Below are 20,865 nucleotides of genomic sequence, written 5' to 3'. Positions count from 1 at the left end.
TACTACTAAGGAACGCGATTTCACTATTCAGTCCAAATGAGAATAGGTTTCAGCTAGGTGTTTTTCAAATGCATTCGCCTTATCACAATCAATTCTAGCCCATGTATTGGAAGCAATTTTTAATTGTACAACGTGGCTTGTTGGACGTTTAAAATATTTAGTGCTTGTCCAGAAGGAGTGATCATCCTTTTTTGTCAGCGGATAATTAATTTACATATTTATTAATACTCATTCCTAATATGAGCGATTTTCCGTTTTACTTCAGCTGTTGCCTTATTAAAGTTGGTTTTGTCGAGTGGTGAGCGTGTTTTTTGCCTTTTCCGTCGAAACTTCATTTTCTTAATTACATATGAGGATTTTTATATCTTTAAATATTTTGAACCTATAATTTTCCGCATTATCTCTGGAGTAATATCCCAAGCTGCTTGTTGAATTTCTTTCTAAAACTTATAACTCTAGTTGTTCAATTGAGTGATCAGAGCTTAGACTTACCCAACTTCTATTTAAGTGAAATTTCGAGATATGTTCTTAGTTATAAAGAAGTCTATTACATCTGTTACTTTGTTGGTATCCGTTTGGCAGTAAGTTCGTGTTCCGGTCGATACAAACTCACACCCTTTTTCTTGAGCTGCCTGGACTAAGTCTCGCCCTTTGCCGATGACGTCTTTATTAGATTCAAGAGTCGCTAAAAACATGTTTAAAGTTTCTCGTGTTTTCCACTTGTGTTTATTTACGAAGTTCATAACATTTAAACTTTGCTCTGTTAAATTCGCGGTAATATCACTAATGCTACACGAATGATGGATATTTTTAATCATAACATCCGCGCGTTTGTTTGTCTTCAAAGAGACAACATTTTTGTCACAGATCTGTAGATTATTTCGTTTTTTAAGCTTTTGATTCTCACTTTTCAATTGTTGGCATACTTGCTCTAATTTTTTCATTTTTTTTGTGTTAGTTCCTATATTTCAGAAACAATTTTTTTCGGTTCTCTTGTTAGTATTTACTGATCCGCCTTCAGGCAGGGTACGAAGCTGTTGTACATTTTTTATGATTACAGGGCATTTTTCATACGTCAAAGTCTAAGTGGTGGTAAGACCGATTCGTACATCCCCTAGGTTATATATTCCTAATATAATTAGTTAAAACTGGAAATTTTGAGAGTATAAAATGTTCGGTTACGAACTTTCTTATTTGTTTTATATCTGGTTTTTATAGAAAAATTTTCTACTAAGTCCTCTAAAATTGTTCTCTAATTTCTTTCAGGCGCAACTGTCGTTTCGTGGCGTGTTAATAATCAGGAGCAGCTATTTGTAAGGTACAATTATAATGATTTATTATTACTCGTATATTACAATAATTGCAATTAGTATCAATATTTTTTCGCAAATTATTTTATGGTATATCGTTACAATGTGTTTGTATTCATGAAGAAGTGTGTAACACCCAGAAGAAAGGGCTCTCTACAGTGTAAATGATAAGCCTGACAAGCTGGGTCCATTTAGTACATCAGTGTTTGAGACATTGATCTGAAATTTCGCTCACGTCATTTTCTCACAGCTGCACATTGTCTTGTTTTATAGCGGGACGTATTAAAAATGAGGTGGCAAAACTTACCTCTTCAGGATATCAGATATTCGACGTGTTGTTTTGTTAACGCCTCTAGCGCTGTATTCAGTAGCAAGTTAGTCGAACTTTCCGGTAAATTATCCCTTATTAAGAAAAATTAATAGAAAGTAAATACATAAAGCTCATGTACAAATCAGAATCTTAAAAATAAAAAGTGGCTGAGAAAGATTGGAAGTAACTATGCAGACGCAAAAAAAAAAAAACTAAATGAGCGAGAAACGTAAAAACTCGTTAGTTGTACCTGATTGCAGTATAAGCCTAAAACAACCAACTCATGAATACATACGCGTTGCTTTGAAGTGACGCGGCGGGTTCTATTAAAGAACAACGTGTCGTTTTGACTTATTACATACGCTACGCCAAATTCTCACAGTTTCTGTTATACATAAATACATTAAATATTTTAGTTGAAAGTTCATTTAAATAGGCCCACGTCCATCTTGTTTTTTTTAATTACCTACAGTAAAGTGTAAACAACTGTAACTGTAAAAATATATGAAATATCTTATTTCTTAATTACGGAAGAAAAGACTTTTCGAACAAGTAATTTTTAATATAGTAGTTAACTTAATATTTAATATGAATCGTATTATTTTCATTTGCAACGATTTTCATAAAATAACGCCTTCAATAATAAATCGAAAAGTTCCTTCCTCAATTTTATCATTTCTTCGATTTTTCAGTCCCATTTAATAATATTTTAGAACAATTACGCGCCTTTGAACATTTTTTGGTCCATTTTGATCTACAATTTGCGAATGCCCCCACTGGCAAGTCAAAAGTATAAAATTCTGATATACCCTTGATCTCCTTTTTGCATAGTTAATTGGGAAACAGATTTCCATATAAAAGTTACTATTAGGACCAATTTAAAAAAAAAATCCGTGCAAAAAAGGAAATCGTGTAGAAGAAATCTCATTTTATATACAGATGCGTGCAACTAATTAACAACGGTAGTAGGAAAAATCCAAATCGGTTGATATTTTCATTTTCGAAAAAAAAGAATTCAACTGTATGTCTTAAAGATAAATAAATATAAAGCCATTTTATGACTTCAAAGTCAGAAATAGGTCATGCAACTAATTAAGAACGCTTTCTTTTTTGGAAAAATTATTTTAATTGGGGTTATTACCCAACCAATTCGGATTAAAAAAGGCAAGATCCACAATTGCAGCTGTAAACTTAGTAAAGACCCTGGCTGAACGGGCTATAAGCGGGAAAAGGTGGAAAGGAGGCAAAATACAGTACTGTATGGTTGTAACCCTGGCGCAGTATAATGAGTGCACTAAAACTCTTCTCCGTGCCTCAATAGCTTTACAACATAATAGTAAGCTATTACGAGGATAGAACTTTGAACTACAACACAAGCGAAGGCTCTAAAAAATATAAAGTCTCTGGTGGAGTACCTCAAGGATCTATTCTTGGGCCGCTACTATGGAACGTCATGTACGACGGAGTACTGCGACTGAAAGTACCCAAAAACGTTCATATTATTGGGTTCGCAGACGATATCGCTGTTGTGATTATAGCAAAACATATACACGATATAGTTTCGATAACCAACAGAACAATAGTGTTAATAGGCGATTGGCTCGAAACTAACGGACTGAACTTTGCGGAGAGCAAGACCGAAGCGGTACTGATCACTGGCAGAAAAGTCCGTGAAGTTGCCACTTTCAATACAAAGGGTGTAAGCATCACGACACAACCGGCAATTAAATACTTGGGAATCATACTTGATGCAAGGATATCCTTTAAGGAACACCCAGCGTACACAGGCGAAAAAGCTACAAAATTGTGCAGCACTTTACAGGGTTAATGCCCGTGGGCCAAAGCAAAATAGAAGACGACTATTAGCTGGTGTGCTAAAGTCAGTCGCGTTGTTCGGCGTCCAGATATGGGAAAAAGCCCTAGAAGTAAAATAATATCGCCGCGGCCTTTTTTCGATATATGTCACTTGCGCGCTAAGAGTATGTTCTGCTGCGCACAGTATCGGAAGATGCTGCTCTAGTTATTGCAGGGTTACACCCTTTAGACCTCCTGGCCAAGGAGACTCAATGCTGCACAAATGATAGGTTACCGCGGAACACAGTAAAAGAAATAGCAAGGGCGGAGACAGTAGATCAATGGCAAAGACGCTGGGATGAAAGCGGAAACGGGCGGTGGACATTCCGACTGATCCCCAATTTCGAACCATAGTTAAATAGACAACACGGTGAGGTGGATTTCAACTTAAATCCTCACAGGACATGGCTGCTTCAAAGCAAACGTTTCGGGCACGGAAATAACGACATATGTGATTATTGCGAAGGAGATACTGTCGAAAATGTGGAACACATATTCTTTTATTACCCAAAATATTATCATGAGAGGCAACACTTAAAAAATGCGTTCGGTGTAGACCCAACTCCCGATAACTTGGTAAGCCAAATGGTCGAATCGGTAGAGAAGTGGAAAGCTGCTTGCGAAGTTGCAGCCAGGGCTATGAGATCTCAACATGCCAGCGAACAGCGGCGGAGAAGAGAGCTGATAAATGTAACGAACAACCACGACTCAGACACACAAACGTTAAAGTGACGGGAAGGGTACAATGTACAAGGGGGGTTATCAGACCAACAGAGTTGGGGCCAAATAAATGCAACTTGTAACTGAATGCATTTTGACCATAACGTACGCATGAGTGTCACTCAACCATCCTCCCGACGTAATACTTGACGATGGTACCGGGGGAAACGGTACATGACGGTAGGAGGTTTAGTTCGAAAGTTGCGCGCTGACTTGGGATTCAGGCTTCCTCCTCGTTAAAAAAAAAAAACATACATTCATAGAAGATTATTCAAAAAAAATTGTATTTTTACCCTTAAAAATTTTACACAAATCGTCATTAATTTATAGGAACAAGTCGTTGTTAATTAGCTGTACGCATTTATATGTATAAATATATTTTTCCATACAGAGAGAATTACACAATTAAACACTGTAGATTTTCATGGTGTTATAAGTACACTTGCCCGCATAACTCTGTATAAAGCGCTAAAAAATTCGAAAAACTAACTTTAAACGCGAATTTCTCAGGAAATCTGACAAGTATCTAACCAAACTTGATTTCAATTCATTATTTATTGATTTCAGTAAGTAAATAAAAATACAAATTTTATTTTATTCAGATAATTATAGTTTAAATTCATTTTATTTGTTTTGACCTCAACATGTAGTTTTACGATAATTCTTCTTTCATCAATGCCAATTTCCTTGCCTTTTTTTCCATGGCTGTTTTAAAATGATCTTACTTCTGCAATCACTTGAAACACAATAAAACAGTTATTCTAAAGTCGCACAAGTGACTGAGAAAAAAGCTAAACTAACGTAAGCGCAAATTGCTATTTTGTGCTGCTGTACGCAGAGATTTGCGTGCATGAATTTTCATGATGTCGACGGATAATTCCCGTTAAAATGGGGATGTATGTATTATGGTTCTAAAAAGGTATGTTTATGCAATATATATATTTTTTATATAAAACAAATTCAAAAGTTTCCGGAAATGTGTCATGAGAAATTCGTGTTTAAAGATAAGTTTTCGAATTTTTTAGCGCTGTACGCAGAGTTATGCGGGCAAGTGTATATGCATTGCCGTTAAAAGGTACAGACCAAAAATACTCTGCAAGTGGTGGAAAGATAATAATGAATTTCAAATTTCACAAATTAAAAAAAAAATTTCATTGATCGCTGTATTTCCCTTATCTTTCCTTCATCATACATATCACTGTAGCTACTTAAATAATTTTATTGACGATGAAATCTTGCAGACCGTTCTCTATTTGAGTCCAAGTTGAGGATATTACTTTCAAGTTTCGTAGCCATTTTTCAACTCGTATAACACGTTCCAAAGTAACTATATACCTATTTTGATTTTGTTGCAAAAAAGCTCTAATTAAAGTGGAAAACACGTGTCAAAAAAGTAAAACCTTGTAAAGGATGTGAAAAAACTTAAAAAATCGTTATTGTAAAGAATGGCCGGCTAATTATTTTTATAATAAAATACTTTTCCTCATATACGCAAATAGTTAAAGGCACTTTTTAGAGAGTTGAAATTTTGAAAATTCATAACTTAAAAATTTTTCATATTGAGTTGAAATAAAGAAAACAGTGTCTAATATTTTGTTTCAAGGATTACAAAATGTGTTTTGCACAAAAAAAAATATGAAAGCAAATTTTGGATGGAATGAATTGAATGCTATACCTTTTTGGAAAGCTTTCACGCGCTAAAACGTGTTTGATTTATTGTCGTTTCTTCTAAGTCGTTCGTGAGTTATAGCGTCGCAAAAATGCAAAAAAAAATGTTATGAACAATTGAAAATTCAATAAAAATACCTAACGCCGCTATTTGCGTCATTTATGAAAATTTTTAAATACAAAATTGTTTTGTTTTTATTCAGCATATCTTTAAACTGCAGTTATTTGAATCTCGGAACCAATAGAGTAGCCAACGCCAGAATTGATTTGAATTTAAGTTTGTCAAATCTTTTATTTATGTCATTTTGCTCACTTTTTAACTCCCTGAAATTTTTGTCAGAACTTCAGTTAAACAACATACTAAAGGTATAAACTTGCGAACGGTAACGTAGGTATTCGCGGAAATCCCCCTGGTCACAATTTCAAAACACTATAGTAACACTGTGGAACATTTTTGGGATTATTGTCTGGGGGGTGAGAAATTCCAAGTCAGGGTGATGGTACTAGGTCAGTATAGTAAAACCCTCAAAGGTTTGGCGTTCGTATGTGTCAGTTTTTTTTATGACCTTTTAAATTTTTTCCTTATCTTGATGTTTTTTCGCTTAGTTGTAACATTTTGGCAAAACCCAAAAAAACCCGAAAAAAAAACAATTTCCGAGAATGCTCTTAACATCCTTGCGACAGAAACATCGTAGTTGTTAGAACGATGCTTTCCCAACAAGCCTTCTATTACTTCTTTGATTGCCTGCCTGCCATGCATTCAATATACATATATCAATGAAAATATTGTTGAATGCGTCACTTTTAATCAGCTTTCGTATATCTGGACCATTTAGTACGCCTGATTGAAAAAATAATAATTTGTTAAGGTGGAACTTCGTGAACTTCTACACAAGACTCCATCCTTTCTAGTACTGGCGAATAACTCATTTAGACTTGACGCTGTCGTCTTAGAATTTGGTGATATGTTAATTATTTCAAAAATTCTTAGGTTCCGAGTGCAGGGTAGTTTTGGAGAAGCATTCTGCATTATCATTTTGATAGAGTAATACCATTTTATGTATATCCTCAACATGACAGTGAAGATTTAACGTGTTACCTAACGTTTTTAATTTCTTGTAGCAGAGTTTGCATGTGGCGGAAGCATCTGAATTTCTTATAAAGAAGCTTCAGACCTAGGTTTTTAATTTTGAACGCAGCATTTTAAAAATCTGAAATATCATGTACATAAATATGTAAACGTCCAACGTAATTGTTTACATATATTTTATATTCACCAAACGTGTAATAAAGTTGTGCCTGCTATGAATTCGAAACAGAACTTATATGAAGCGCTCCATAACAACTTCTTAAACACAAAGCAACAAATAGGCTAAAATGAATTTAAAACTTTTTGTAAAACTTCGCATTAATTCATGTGCGAATTCTCAGTATTATTCAAGTTTTCGCATTAATACCGAGAAAAAGTGCTGTAAATATGCGAAGTAAAATTGAACGATCCAGTGGTGAGCACGAAACAAAAGTTGCCCAGTGAGAAATTGGAATTAAAATTAGGCAAATTTTATAAGCAAAGTTATAAAATAAATTATTCTTCAATAAAATTCTAATCTAAATAATCTAAGTATTCGTTTTTACATTTTCGTCCTTTTTCATCTAAATAATTAATAGTATAATGAAAATTAGCAAAATGTCTTTTAAGGATATATTCCCTATTTTCATTGAAAGACTTGGAACATAAAAGGCATTGCATGGCACCAAAGGCATTTAGAATCATAAAATATTTCTTGCAGGGAATATTTGGTTTTGCGCTATAGTCTTGCGCGATGTTAATTCGTTGCAGGCTCGACAACGTCTCAACGATAGAGCGTAAGCGTACGTATGAAGTTAGTTTGCAAAATTTTGCTATGAAATGCCGACCACTGCTTTATAGACATATTTCACCCGACGCTTTATATGATATTATAAGTTCATTTATTAAGGCTTTGTAATTTTCCGATTTTTGGCTTCGTAGAAAATTGTGGACAACGTTTACAAAAAATTTCCTGACGAACTTTCCCTGAACAATCACTTTTCCTTCAAAGTTCTTATCTGCTGCTACAGAGTATAATAGTTTTGTTCACCTAATGGTTGTATGTATCACCCAAAATTAATCGAGATATAGGGTTACATTATTATAAATGTTCAGGATGACGAGAAAAATTGAAATATGGGTGTCCACCCGCCCTTACAAGCAGTTACTTGAGTAAAAATTGATATATCTTGATGAAACTTGGTGTGCGAGTTCCTTAGTAAAAAAATAATGACGAGTTCGTAGATGGGCGTAATCGGACCTCTGCCACGCCCAGAAAATGCCATTAACCAAGAACCTATAAAATGCCATAACAACATAAATTAACACAAAAAAAATTTATTTGGCACAGGTAATCGCATTAGAAAGTAGTCTCGGTAAAAAATTTCGGAAAAGTGGTGTGGCGTCGCCCTCTAATAAGTTTAGTGTATATATCTCCTAAACCAATAATGCTACAATAACCAAATTTGCCCAGCTCAAATACTAGAAATGTAAGAACTGCTACCGACAATGTGAAAATTGATGAAATGAGAAGAGACGCCAGAGACATTAAATTTATCCTCCGAGGGCTCTATGGAAGTTGACGATGGGCATGGCACCCCTTACTTTTAGGTGAAAGCACATACCTCGGGACCCAACCAACCGATTTCGACAAAATGTTGTAGTAGCATTCTTATATTCTTATGTCACAGTGTGGAAGTGGGCGAAATCGGACTGAAGCCACGCCTACTTCCCATATTATAAATATTATAATTTTTGAACATCCTGCTGACTTTACTTCATTTGATTGGAGATGGTATATGAGGTGCCTTAATGAAACTCAGAGATCATTTGTGGCATGATAATAGTTAATAAATAAAATCGGATCGGTACTACTCCAACTCCTATATACTGCATATAATGATTGCACCCGAACTTATCCCATTTTTGCTTCCTTTGTTTTTTAACACAGCTTATCAAAGAGTACCAGCTAAAAGAAATTTTGTACAATCGTACAGGCGAAACAATTAAAGACGTCGTATAATATATATCCATCTCTTCGAATATTTTTTTCACGTTCTGACATCATCTCCTTTACTTTTATACTCTCGCCCCATATTGCTACAGAATATCATAGTTTGGTTCACCTAAGGTTTGTTTGTATCACCTAAAACTAATCGTTTTGACTAGATGAGTTGAAATCCGGTCCGTCCGTGCGTCTTACTTTGCAAGATGTTCTTCCTCTTTATTGACGTAGACACCGCTTATGCGATTATAGCCGAGTTAACAACAGCGCGTAAGTCGTTTCTTCTTTTCGCTACGTGGCCCCAATTGGATATTCCAAGCGAAGCCAGGTCCTTCTCTACCTTGTCCATCCAACGGAATGGAGGTCTTCCTCCTACTCTGCTTACCCCGGCGGATATTGCATCGAATACTTTCAGAGTTGAAGTGTTTTCGTCCGTTCGGACAACATCACCTAGCCAGCGTAGCCGCTGTCTTTTAAATTGCTGTCCTACTTGTGTCTCATACATCTCTTCGTTCCATCGAATGCGATATTCGCCGTGGCCAACGCGCAAAGAACCATAATCTTTCGCAGAACCTTTCTCTCGAATACTCGCAACGTCGACTCATCAGTTATTGTCATCGTCCAAGCCTCTGCATCATATAGTAGGACGGGAATAATGAGTGACTCTTAGAGACTCAAGAGATATTCTGCGTTGGGTTTCGAAGCTGACTTTGTTGTTGGTGTTTGCACTGATTCCAAGATAGACGAAATTATCTACGACTTCGAAGTTATGTCTGTCATCAGTGACTACTTTCCACGCGAGTGGAAAAGTGCCAGTATTGTTCCTCTCCTGAAGTCCTCCGATCAAATCAGGGGCGATCCTCGATCTTATCGGGTCATGAGTCTCCTTCCAGTACTTGGAAAAGTGCTGGAAAGAGTCATGATGAAACGGCTTCAGGCGCTAACGCGGGGTATGTGGTCGGATAGGCAGTTTGGGTTTCGGAAAGGACGCAGTGTAGAGGATGCTTGGTTTTATGTTCAGCATGTCGTTAGGGAGAATGTCAACAAGTATGTCCTTGGCATATTTGTTAACTTCATGGGGCGTTTGACTACCTTAGCTGGGATCGAGTGGTGCAACGGCTGGAGGAGCTTGGCTGTCCGGAAATTACTCTTTGGCGAATTTTCGGACAGAAAGGCCTCCCTGTCGGCATGAATGGGAGTGTGGAAATTCGAGTGGTTCGTGGCTGCCCGCAGGGTTCCATCTGCGGTCCATATATTTGTAACCTTATGATGGATACTCTGCTTGGGCAGCTCGAGCCACTCTGTAAGTGTTGTGCGTATGAGGACGACCTTCTTTTTATGGTCGAAGGTAGCTCGCGGTCTGAGATCTCTTAGAGATCGTGAATACTTAGTGTGTAGGTGTGGGGGTGGACATATCGAGGGAAAAAACAGTGACAATGCTGCTTACGGGCAGATTGTCACCGGTTCATCTTCCGATTGTCCGAGTGAATGGGGTCAGCGTCAGATATGTGACGCAAGTCAAATATCTGGGGTTGACCATGAGTGAAAGGATGTGTTTTACTCCACACTTGGCGTATGTGAAGGGGCGACTGCAGGCAACCGTCGGCAAAATACGGCGCATTTTGAGGAGCGATTGGGGTCTCGGACGTCGTGCTGTCCGCTCCATATATCACCACATATGGAGCCCCTGTATGGTGGGAGGCAGCCACGAGTGTCTGGGATATCTTGAGGGATATCTAGGGAGCAAGAAGCTCCTAGATGATAGGGTTAGGTGTAGGTGGCAAGAACTCAGATTTTGTCTGAGTATGGGTTTTCTGCTTACGGAGCATGGGCCTCTGAATGCATTTTTGCATCAGAAGGGCTTATCGGATACGTCGGGGTATTTTTGTGGGGCGGTATTTTAAAATTGGTCGCATTTAATTGCGGAGTGCCCGATGTACTCGGACATTAGCGATCTGGGTGGTATGAGGATTAGCTGGACCGATGGACGATTAGATGCTAGTGGTGTGATCTCCACTAGTCGGAATACCAAACACTTAGGGTTGTTTGCGCGTGAATTATATAAGCGGCGAAGGCGGTTAGCTGGAAATTAGGGTTAGATTTGTGTGATTGGTGTGTGTATGTGATGTATGTATGGGGTCCAACCGCTGGCCACCAGTCTAGAGCGGTATGGAAACTTAACTGTTAGTAGTCTCGGCTACGAGGTCTGGCCCGAGACTTAAGTCTGGTACCACGGTTAGCAGGAGCCCTCGGAGGCTACTCCAACCTGCTCATGCCGACTGGCCCCTCGGGGAGTATCGTGGTGATTGTGGTTAGAACCCAAATGCGGGAAAAACTGACTTTGTCAGTTGAATGTGGAGTTGCATTACAATCGAGTGCCGGACCCAAAGCACGGCAGAGGTTTTAGATGGGCCTCGAACCCGGCCAAGGTGGTTAGTATGTCCATTCTTCATCATGGTCGAGCAATGGAACGTATGCTCCATCATCATCGATTAGGGTATCGGGTTCGCTTTCTCACAGCGTTGTACGTTCACTGCCATTCAGCAGGCTGGAGGAGTGTTCCCTCCATAATTTAAGTATGCTCTGGCCATCGGTCACTAGATCACCTTTAGGGGTTCCGCTTCTGAAACCTTCTGTTAGTCGCCGCATCGTTCAGCTGTCTCTTCTGATTGCAGCTTCTCAATGTCGAACCTTTCTTATGTTTATTGATGTGCGTTTTTCGCTGCTCAGAGGCGAGTGCGCATCTTGGCTGAAAGAAGGTAGTGGCCCTAGTGGATGTTAGGACCTCGGAGCGCACGCACATTAAAACACTGAAGACGGGTCTTCCGTTTATCACAACATGATCGATTTGGTTGGTAGTTTCTCGATCCGGGGCTAGCCAGATGGTCTGATGAATTTCCTTAGGCTGGAATCTAGTACTACAGATAACCATATTTCGGGCCCCGGCGAAGTCGATCAGCCTGGATTCATTGGGGGATGTTTCTTATGGAGGCTGAATTTACCAACCGTAGTGCCAAAAATACCTTCTTTACTCACCCTGGCGTTAAAGGCGTCAAGAGCGATTTTAATATCGTGGCGGCGGCACCTCTTATAAGTGCGCTCCAAGCGCTCATAGATGGCATCTTTGGTCACATCGCCCTTCTCTTCCCTCGGGGCGCGGGCGCAAATCAGCGGTATGTTCAAGATATACGGTTTGATGCGGATTGTGGCTAGACCTTCATCCACCGGGGTGAATGTCAGAACACCGCGATGGTGTATCTCTCCTACCACGAACTCCACACCAAATTTTCGCACCATTATATGGCCACTGTAGTAAATGCTACAAGGACCTACTCGCCTCAGTAATTATCCCGTCCATCGCATTTCTTCGACGGCGGTGATGTCAGCCTTTATTGTCCCCAGGACATCAACCAGCTAGGTCCCAGTCCGGTCCGGACATTCCAGGTGCGTGCCCTCAAATTGTAGTCCTTAAATTCATATCGAGTTTGGTAGTACTGTTAGTCACATCTATGTCAAATTTAGCGTCAAAATATTCATTAGATACGCGTTGTTTTGTGAGGCTCTAATAATGGGTTCTTCAATTTTGACTATGTCTGAATTTATTGAACTAAGAAGTGTGCCAGGAGAAGGCGAACCCGATTCCCCATTCGATAACGATGTAGCAGACGTTCCATTGCCCGACCATGAAAAAGTTCGAATAGCAATTACCCGCCTGCAGAACAAAAAAGCTATTAAACACGGCGGCGAAGAACTGATAGGAGCACGCATCAACTTCTTTGTAAAATATGGTCGGACAAAAGCATGCCCAACGATTGTAATTTAAGTGTGCCATGCCCAATTCATAAAATCCCTGCAAAACTAATACGGCTGTGTAAACTGACGTTGACGAAAGGAGGTTTCAGACAAGGCGACTACCTATCGTGCGACTTCTTCAACCTGCTTCTGGAGAAAATAATTCGAGCTGCAGAACTAAATAGAGAAGGTACCATCTTTTATAAGAGTGTACAGCTGTTGGCGTATGCCGATGATATTGATATCATTGGCCGCAACACCCGCGCCGTTAGCTCTGCTTTCTCCACACTGAACAAGGAGGCGAAACAAATGGGTCTGGCGGTGAACGAGGGCAAGACGAAATATCTCCTGTCACCACACAAACAGCCGTAACTTCGAAGTCGTAGATAATTTCATTTATCTTGGAACCAGCGTAAACACCATCAACAATGTTAGCCTAGAAATCCAAGGCAGGATAACTCTTACCAACAGGTGCTACTTCGGACTGAGTAGGCAATTGAGAAGCAAATGAAGTTAGTAAGATGTTTTATAGTTTTTATAATTATTTTAAAACACCATTTTTCTAATTCAAAAATTCAAATATGCACAGATATAAAGAGAACCACCACAATGAAATATGCAAATACTAAATAAAAAACTGTCATAAAGAAAAAGTACATATATAGTTATATAGTACGCTAAAAATACTTAGTCGAAGTTTAAAATACATAAATACAGCGCGCATGACTAGTTTTTATTTACATAAAAGAAAATTTGTGAAAATATTAAATATTGTAGGAATATTAATTAATAGGATTGATATTGGTTAAAACAAATTTACGCACAACTATATACAATTTTTAATTTTATACTCGGCGAAAAAAAAACCCACGCAGTCGAAAATTTTCTAATATTCCTATTTAGAACTTTCACTATTTGCTCAAAATTGACCACTTGTCTTACTTTTCGTTTCTGTTATGTGAATACATTAGTTTACCGTTATTTCTAAAACTGTTAGCCTCCGCACGTGTTTTTTTCAGTATTTGCGGTAGTTTCGTATGAGTAAGTTGTAAAAATAAGTGAAGTTGAACATGGTGTTGTCAATAGAAAATAAAGCAAAAATAGTGGCTTTATATAAAAATAAATTATCCAAGCGTCAAATAGCTCGTGAAATGGGCATGGAAATATTGAAATACATTTTTCAATAATTCATTACAAACACTTACAGGTTACAAAACAAAAAGAGTTTTATGGAATTGAGTCTCTCACTTGGCCAGGAAACAGTCCAGATCTCAATCTAATTGAGAACTGCTGGCATTATATGGGCAAAAGGATAAAAGAAAAGCGTCCAAAAAGTCTAAAAGAAATGGAAAAAATTATTGAAGTTGTGTGGAATGAAGAAATWGACAAAAATTATCTTCAACGTTTGTTTGAATCCATGCCTAGGCGAATAGCCGAGGTTATAAGGAGGAGGGGGGGTTCAACAAAATACTAAGAACATTTTTGTACAAAAAATGTTATTTTGATTTGTTATGTACTCAATTGCTAAATAAAGATCATATAAAACATAAATGGTACTAACTTCTTTAAAAATCACGTTATTGTCCATAACAAATTTTTAGTGTAGGGTCTGTTATGTGTGTGTATTTAAATTTTTCAATAAAACGAGTTTTAAACTATAAGTATTTTACATAAAAATTCTTGAAACATGAACTAAATAAAAGTGGTTGACTCCCCAAGAAAAATGTTTAACTTAGAATAACATGTTTCTCAGTTTTGAGCTATTTAAAGCCCCTCTGTAAAGTGCGTGGTTTTTTTTTCGCCGAGTGTAGAATTAATTTTCTTCTTCTTCTTAATTGGCGTAGACACCGCTGACGCCGAGTTAACAACAGCCTCATCCGAGGCTGTTTACAACTATTCACGGGGTTTGTTTTTTTTTTTTACGTGGCGGGTCCCAAACCCAGCGCACAACCCTATGTAGGGGATATTTCGCCTTCTCACTTTAGGTCGCCGTCAAACGGATGTTCTTGGCTTGAGTCATATGTAAAAGAATCGTTTCTGGCCACTCCCAAGTGAATGGCGATCAGAGAACTTTCCTCACTTGCGTGAACTTCTACCCATGACTCCATCCATTTTATTATTATATAATAAATAACATTACTAACCCATACTAATATAATAAAAAAAAAATTTAAATTAAATTTAAATAAATCTACTTCCGTATATTACGCCTAATTTGCTTATAACGATTGTGGTTTAAACTAACATAATAGGGGGACTCTCTTCCTCTTGCAAGATTGCAAAATGCAAATATCCTATACCGAAATATGAGCACCCATTGCAGAATATAGTGATATAGAACGGCTGATTCGAGCAATTCATTGAGAATGACTATTGCGTGAATTAGCACACTTCCTGCATTCATTCTTAGTAAAAAAACTGTAACAAATCTTTATAATTTAAGAAGAAATTATAAAATCTATTTAAAACTTACCTTCTTCAACAATTTTACGGCGAAATATGTCTTAATGGAAAATGACGGCAAAAGAGGGTTGCAATTATATTTTTACGTGTCCTTGCACGAAAATAAACATGGGTTGTGGTGTGACATATTTTACAGCTATTGCAAATAATTTTCTGCGTGTGTTCGTTGTTGTGCCGTTGATCAAAAGGAAAGTTCTGCAATTCGTGCACCGTGCAAGGGTTTTGTAAGAGCAAGAGAATCCCCCTAATGTCTTATTGCTAAAATTTTGTTAATGTGCATACATACTTGCAAATGCAGCTATATGTAAAACATTAATAATTAAAAATGTGAACGTATCTAAATAGTTTAGATATCCGCTATTTTTAATTTAGTTAAAGCTTTTTTGCTCGATTTTCCATATAAAACTCTCGTCGGCCAGAATTAGAATTATAAACACAAAATCTGAAAGAAAATTTAATTAGTTAATTAAAAAATTCACACGCAGCAATATCTATATTTATTAAAATACACATTTGTTTAGGGTTATTGATTTTTAGACCCCCGTACTGATATATTGATTTGTCAATGAAGTGTACTGATTTTCGGCGCAAACGCCTTTTTTTCGATTTTTGATCCATTCTATAAACGCACCGAACGATTTTTAAATCGGATGAAAATAGACAAAATATATCGATCGTTATCGAGACTTTCGATACTGTTATTCACAGCCACTACCATTGTCAACCACGTTTATAATTCATTGAACTCAATCGTGTTTTCGTTTAATTTACATACTTGTGGAACGAAAACGGCGGGTTGTGTTTAGTATCGCGCCGGTTAATTTTGGCTCACCGTACCTAAACGAGAGAACCAAATGGAAAATTTTAAACACGCATGTATGCTTAAATTATCGAACTTTGCTTTAAAATATATTTTATAAAAATCGGTTGACAAATTTTTCCACAAATTCACTTAAAAAAATGCTATTTTTTGCAAAATTCTAAATATATGCTAGTGTATTTTCATCTGTTGTGCATGGTACCAAACCAATTATGGATACATTTTCACGCACATATGTATATTACTTATGAATTATAAAAACCACTAGTAATGTTTTTAATTACTTTTGATTGTTTAGTTGTTCAATGCAAAAATACTGTGGATGGCGTAGCCGGTGTTGGACCGGCCAGGGTTATTTTTTTAAAGCGCGGACGAAGGCCTCCAGTACATAAAGGAGTTCTACGCGAAGAACCCTGAACACCCCGGTGTTGGATCGACCAGGTTTTATTTTTTTAAAGCGCGGCCGAAGACCGCTAGTACGGAAAGGAATGAAATGCTAAAATACCGTGGATTAAAAGGTGTTCAATGTAAAAATACTGTGGAGGAAAAGGTGTTCAATGCAAAAATACTGTGGATGGCGTAGCCGGTGTTGGACCGGCCAAAGTTATTTTTTTAAACCGCGGCCGAAGGATAGATGCAATTATATACGCATATACATTGCACTGAAACATTTTGGCTTTCTTTATTTTGATTTYTTGTCCATACAAAAATGTTGGCTGGGTTGCATTGGTTTCAGTTTGTATGGAAAAATGAGCAMAAACACTGATTTTTGGTCATTTTCAAAGGCCTCCCTACAGGTCCATAGGGGATCTAGGGGGTCGACGGGGGGTTTATTAAAAAGTTCGATCCTTCCTCTTTCCAATAAGGCGTCGGAAGGGGGGATAGCCCGACCCTGTTTTTCTCCATAAACGATACTTAATCGGTGCGATACTAAACATTCCCCAAAACGGCTGTGAATGTAATTATATTGCAAGGTCCACTTTTCAAACTTTTGGTATTCGTCGACGTTCCCATGTTATCGGTAAGTGTACAGACAAAGACTTGTGAGGTTATAAATATGATGTGAAATGAAATTATTTCGGAAATTAAATTCACTTTACAGATAATATTTGGAGTACTTACAGTTATCAATGGCAACTGAAGCAAAAAGGAAAAGGAACGGCAATTATGCCTTTACGTCCGCTTTGCAAAAACAATTCCCTTGCTTTGTACAGGGCAAAACCGAGCAAAAAGTGAAGTGTGAAGTTTGTTCTTGTTCCCCTTCTTTTGCTCATGGCGGTGGGTGCCTCTTCTAAGATTAATAATACTTGTTTTTATATATAAATTCCTGAATGTTTCTAAAAGCTAGAGATTTTTTCTCGCTTGTATTATAGTTGATTAAATGCACGTTTGATAGAATGCAAATGCAAATTTGATTAAATGCACGTTTTCTGTTTTCTAAATCTTGCTTCAATGAACCGTAATAATTTGAATTTTAAATTACATTTATAGCCACCAGTTTTAATCCTAGTGATGCCTCACTTCACTTACAAGAACAACTTAATATTGTCGAAAAATGGCTACTAAATACATAGAAATCTGTTCAAATAACGTTTACGTTAAGAACTGAGAAATGTCCCCCCGTAACGTTAATTGGCTCCATAATACCTGAAACTGTGAAATACCTGGGTCCTTATTTGGACAGACGACTCACATAGAAGATACACATAAAAGAAAAAACGAAGCAACTTAAATTTAAAACTAAAAAAATGTACTGGCTTTTAGGTCAGCGATCACAACTTAGCCTTGAAAATAAAGTACGACTTTACAAGTCAATGCTTAAGCCAGTATGGACGTATTCAATGCAGTTATGGGTTACGGTGAGTATATCCAACATTGAAATCCTCAAAAGATATCAATCGAAAACTTTAAGAAGCATTGTAAGAGCTCCTTGGTATTTGAGCAACTTCGAAATCCACAAAGACTTAAATATACCTTTTGTTAAAGACGAAATCAGCAAATCTTGTCAAAAGTATATAGATAGATTGTCTTATCATGAAAACTTACTGGCAATAAATTTACTAGACAACAGTATGGATGTTAGACGCTTAAAACGAACTTACAGTTTTGATCTTCCATATAGATTTTAAGTAGTTTTAAGAAGTTTAAGCAAATAAATATGTATTAACAAGTAAGGAAGGGCTAAATGCGGGTGTCACCGAACATTTTATACTCTCGCATGATAAAGTGATAATCGAGATTTCAGGCGTGGTTGTGAACCGATTTTACCAATATTTGATACATGTCATCAGGGTGTTAAGAAAATATTATATACCGAATTTCATGAAATCGGTCGAGTACTTCCTGAGATATGGTTTTTGGTCCATAAGTGGGCGACGCCACGCCTATTTTCAATTTTTAAAAAAAGCCTGGATGCAGCTTCCTTCTGACATTTCTTCCGTAAAATTTAGTGTTTCTTAAAAGAAACGACTCTATACAGTTTGGTTGACATAGCTATAGTAGTTTTCGAGATATGTACAATAAAGTTAGTAGGGGGCGGGGCCCCGCCCACTTTTACAAAAGGATTACGTCTAAATATGCCCCTCCCTAATGCGATCCTTTGTGCCAAATTTCATTTTAATATCTTTATTTATGGCTTAGTTATGACACCTTATAGGGCGTGGCAGTAGGCCGATTTTGCTCATCTTCGAACTTAACCTTCTTATGGAGCCAAGAAATACGTGTACCAAGTTTCATCATGATATCTCAATTTTTACTCAAGTTACACCTTGCACGGACGGACGGACAGACAGACATCCGGATTTCAACTCTACTCGTCACCCTGATTTGCAAGCTGATAGTTGGAATGTTTAAATGTTTCCATTTTTTGGAGTTTATGATTTAAGAAAACACGTCAACTCAGAGAAACATAAAAAAAAACTTGAGAACCTCTTCAACATCGCAATCCTTGGATACTTTCATGGTCACAAAATCATCTCCAACGGCACTTAAAGTCTAGGCTGCAGAAGGAACTCTGGCATTTCACACTGTAAAACACCACTCTAGTTATAATGTAATGGGTTGTACTGCACCTCTTCTTCGTACGTTATTCTCAAAGAAAAACTAAGCTCTGGTGTCATTGGTGTTGGTTGCCCTGCTCGTATTCTTCATAATTGCGACCACCATGGATTAGATCAATTCGGAAAATATGATATTGATGCCCTCGTTTTTAAATTGTTCAAGCATTTCTCGGTGTAGATTGTCAAAACAACTGAATTGAAAGAATTCTGTGAGATCGTTGATGTTCAATATGAACCTTCACTTTCACGCAGAAAGACTTGGCTTAGTTTGTTTCACGCAGTGGAACGAATTCTGAAACTGTTCCCTACATTAAAAGCTTACTTTTTATCAATCCAAAAACCTCCAATATTTGTGGAAAATTTCTTTTCTGATGATTTGGCTGAAAGCTATCTTTTGTTTGTCCACTCATTTATGTTCATTTTAAAAATGTAAAATAGCATCAATAGAAAGTGATGGCAACACGGTTCTTGAAATTAATTCAATAGTTGAATCCGTTGCTATTTCCTTGCGCGAGAGAATCAAGCACAAGTTTTTACCTCTTACTCTCTTGACACTTTGAAATAAGAAGGAAAAGAAAAGGAATGCCTCGGTTTCCATGAACGAACCGTCAATGTTTATCAGGAAGCTCTTGAATACTTGTTGAAAAGGACTTCATCCTTGTCCAAATTAATAGTTTTTCAATGGTTGAAATTTGATCGCACATCAAAAGAAGTTCGTTATGGAGAAGTTGTGCAAGCAATGCAGTTCCTTGAGTCAAAAAATGTTCATATCCATGAAAAGAAGATAATTTATCAATTGGTGAATTTGAACAATTTTATAGAAAAGAAAAAAAGGGAATGACGAGGATTCTATAAAATTGTTTTCTTCTTCTTGATTGGCGTAGTCACCGCTTACGCGATTATAGCCGAGTTAACAACAGCGCGCCAGTCATTTCTTCTTTTCGCTACGTGGCGCCAATTAGATATTCCAAGTGAATTCAGGTCCTTCTCCACTTGGTCCTTCCAAGGGAATGGAGGTCTTTCTCTTCCTCTGCTTCCCCGGCGGGTACTGCTGCGAATACTTTCAGAGCTGGAGTGTTTTCGTCCATCCGGACAACATGACCTAGCCAGCGTAGCCGCTGAATTCGCTGAACAATGTCAATGTAGTCGTATATCTCGTACAGCTCATGGTTCCATCGAATGCGATATTCGCCGTGGCTTACGCGCAAAGGACCATAAATCTTTCGCAGAACTTTTCTCTCGAAAGCTCGCAAAGGCGACTCATCCGTTGTTGACATCGTCCAAGCCTCTGCACCATATAGCAGGGCGGGAATTACGAGTGACTTATAGAGTTTGGTTTTTGTTTGTCGAGAGAGGACTTTGCTTCTCAATTGCCTACATAGTCCGAAGTAGCATCTGTTGGCAAGAGTTATCCTGCGTTGGATTTCTAGGCTAACATTGTTGGTGGTGTTTTCGCTGGTTCCAAGATAGACGAAATTATCTACAACTTCAAATCTATGACTGTCAACAGTGACGTGAGTGCCAAGTTGCGAGTGTGACGACTTTTTGTTTGATGACAGGAGATATTTCGTCTTGAACTCGTTCATTGCCAGAACCATCTACTTTGCTTCCTTGTCTAGTCTGGAGAAAGCAGAACTAACGGCACGGGCGTTGAGGCCGATGATATCAATATCATCGGCATACGCCAGCAGCTGTACACTCTTATAGAAGATGGTACCTCCTCTATTTAGTTCTGCAGCTCGAACTATTTTCTCCAGAAGCAGGTTGAAAAAGTCGCACGATAAGGAATCGCCTT

General features: G+C 37.7%; 2 protein-coding genes and 1 long non-coding RNA gene across 6 annotated transcripts in view; 2 read left to right on the top strand and 1 right to left on the bottom strand.

The window, feature by feature from the left end:
- The window catches only part of LOC108971708 (glucose-6-phosphate 1-epimerase), a 116,668-nt gene that overhangs the window by 20,546 nt on the left and 75,257 nt on the right, over positions 1 to 20,865 (top strand). For all 4 annotated transcript variants that reach the window (XM_018937955.1, XM_018937954.1, XM_018937951.1 and 1 more), the window contains exon 3: positions 1,267 to 1,318. In XM_018937955.1, the coding sequence (XP_018793500.1) occupies positions 1,267 to 1,318 (52 nt within the window). The remainder of the gene's footprint in view (positions 1 to 1,266; positions 1,319 to 20,865) is intronic.
- On the bottom strand, positions 1,391 to 15,627 carry LOC108971712. Its single transcript, XR_001993570.1, has 3 exons — positions 15,478 to 15,627; positions 1,618 to 1,712; positions 1,391 to 1,529 (listed from the first exon to the last, which is right to left on the bottom strand). It is a non-coding gene; the product is annotated as an uncharacterized LOC108971712 (long non-coding RNA).
- The window catches only part of LOC108971711, a 9,454-nt gene continuing 6,042 nt past the window's right edge, over positions 17,454 to 20,865 (top strand). The window contains exon 1 of the mRNA XM_018937960.1: positions 17,454 to 17,870. Within this exon, the coding sequence (XP_018793505.1) occupies positions 17,840 to 17,870 (31 nt within the window). The 5' untranslated portion in view covers positions 17,454 to 17,839. The remainder of the gene's footprint in view (positions 17,871 to 20,865) is intronic.

This window comes from Bactrocera latifrons, unplaced genomic scaffold (assembly GCF_001853355.1).
Source record: "Bactrocera latifrons isolate USDA-ARS-PBARC rearing strain unplaced genomic scaffold, ASM185335v1 scaffold_355, whole genome shotgun sequence".
Classification (NCBI taxonomy): Eukaryota; Metazoa; Arthropoda; class Insecta; order Diptera; family Tephritidae; genus Bactrocera; species Bactrocera latifrons.
Note: the sequence above shows the minus strand (reverse complement) of the source record. Positions and strands in the feature narration are given on the sequence as shown.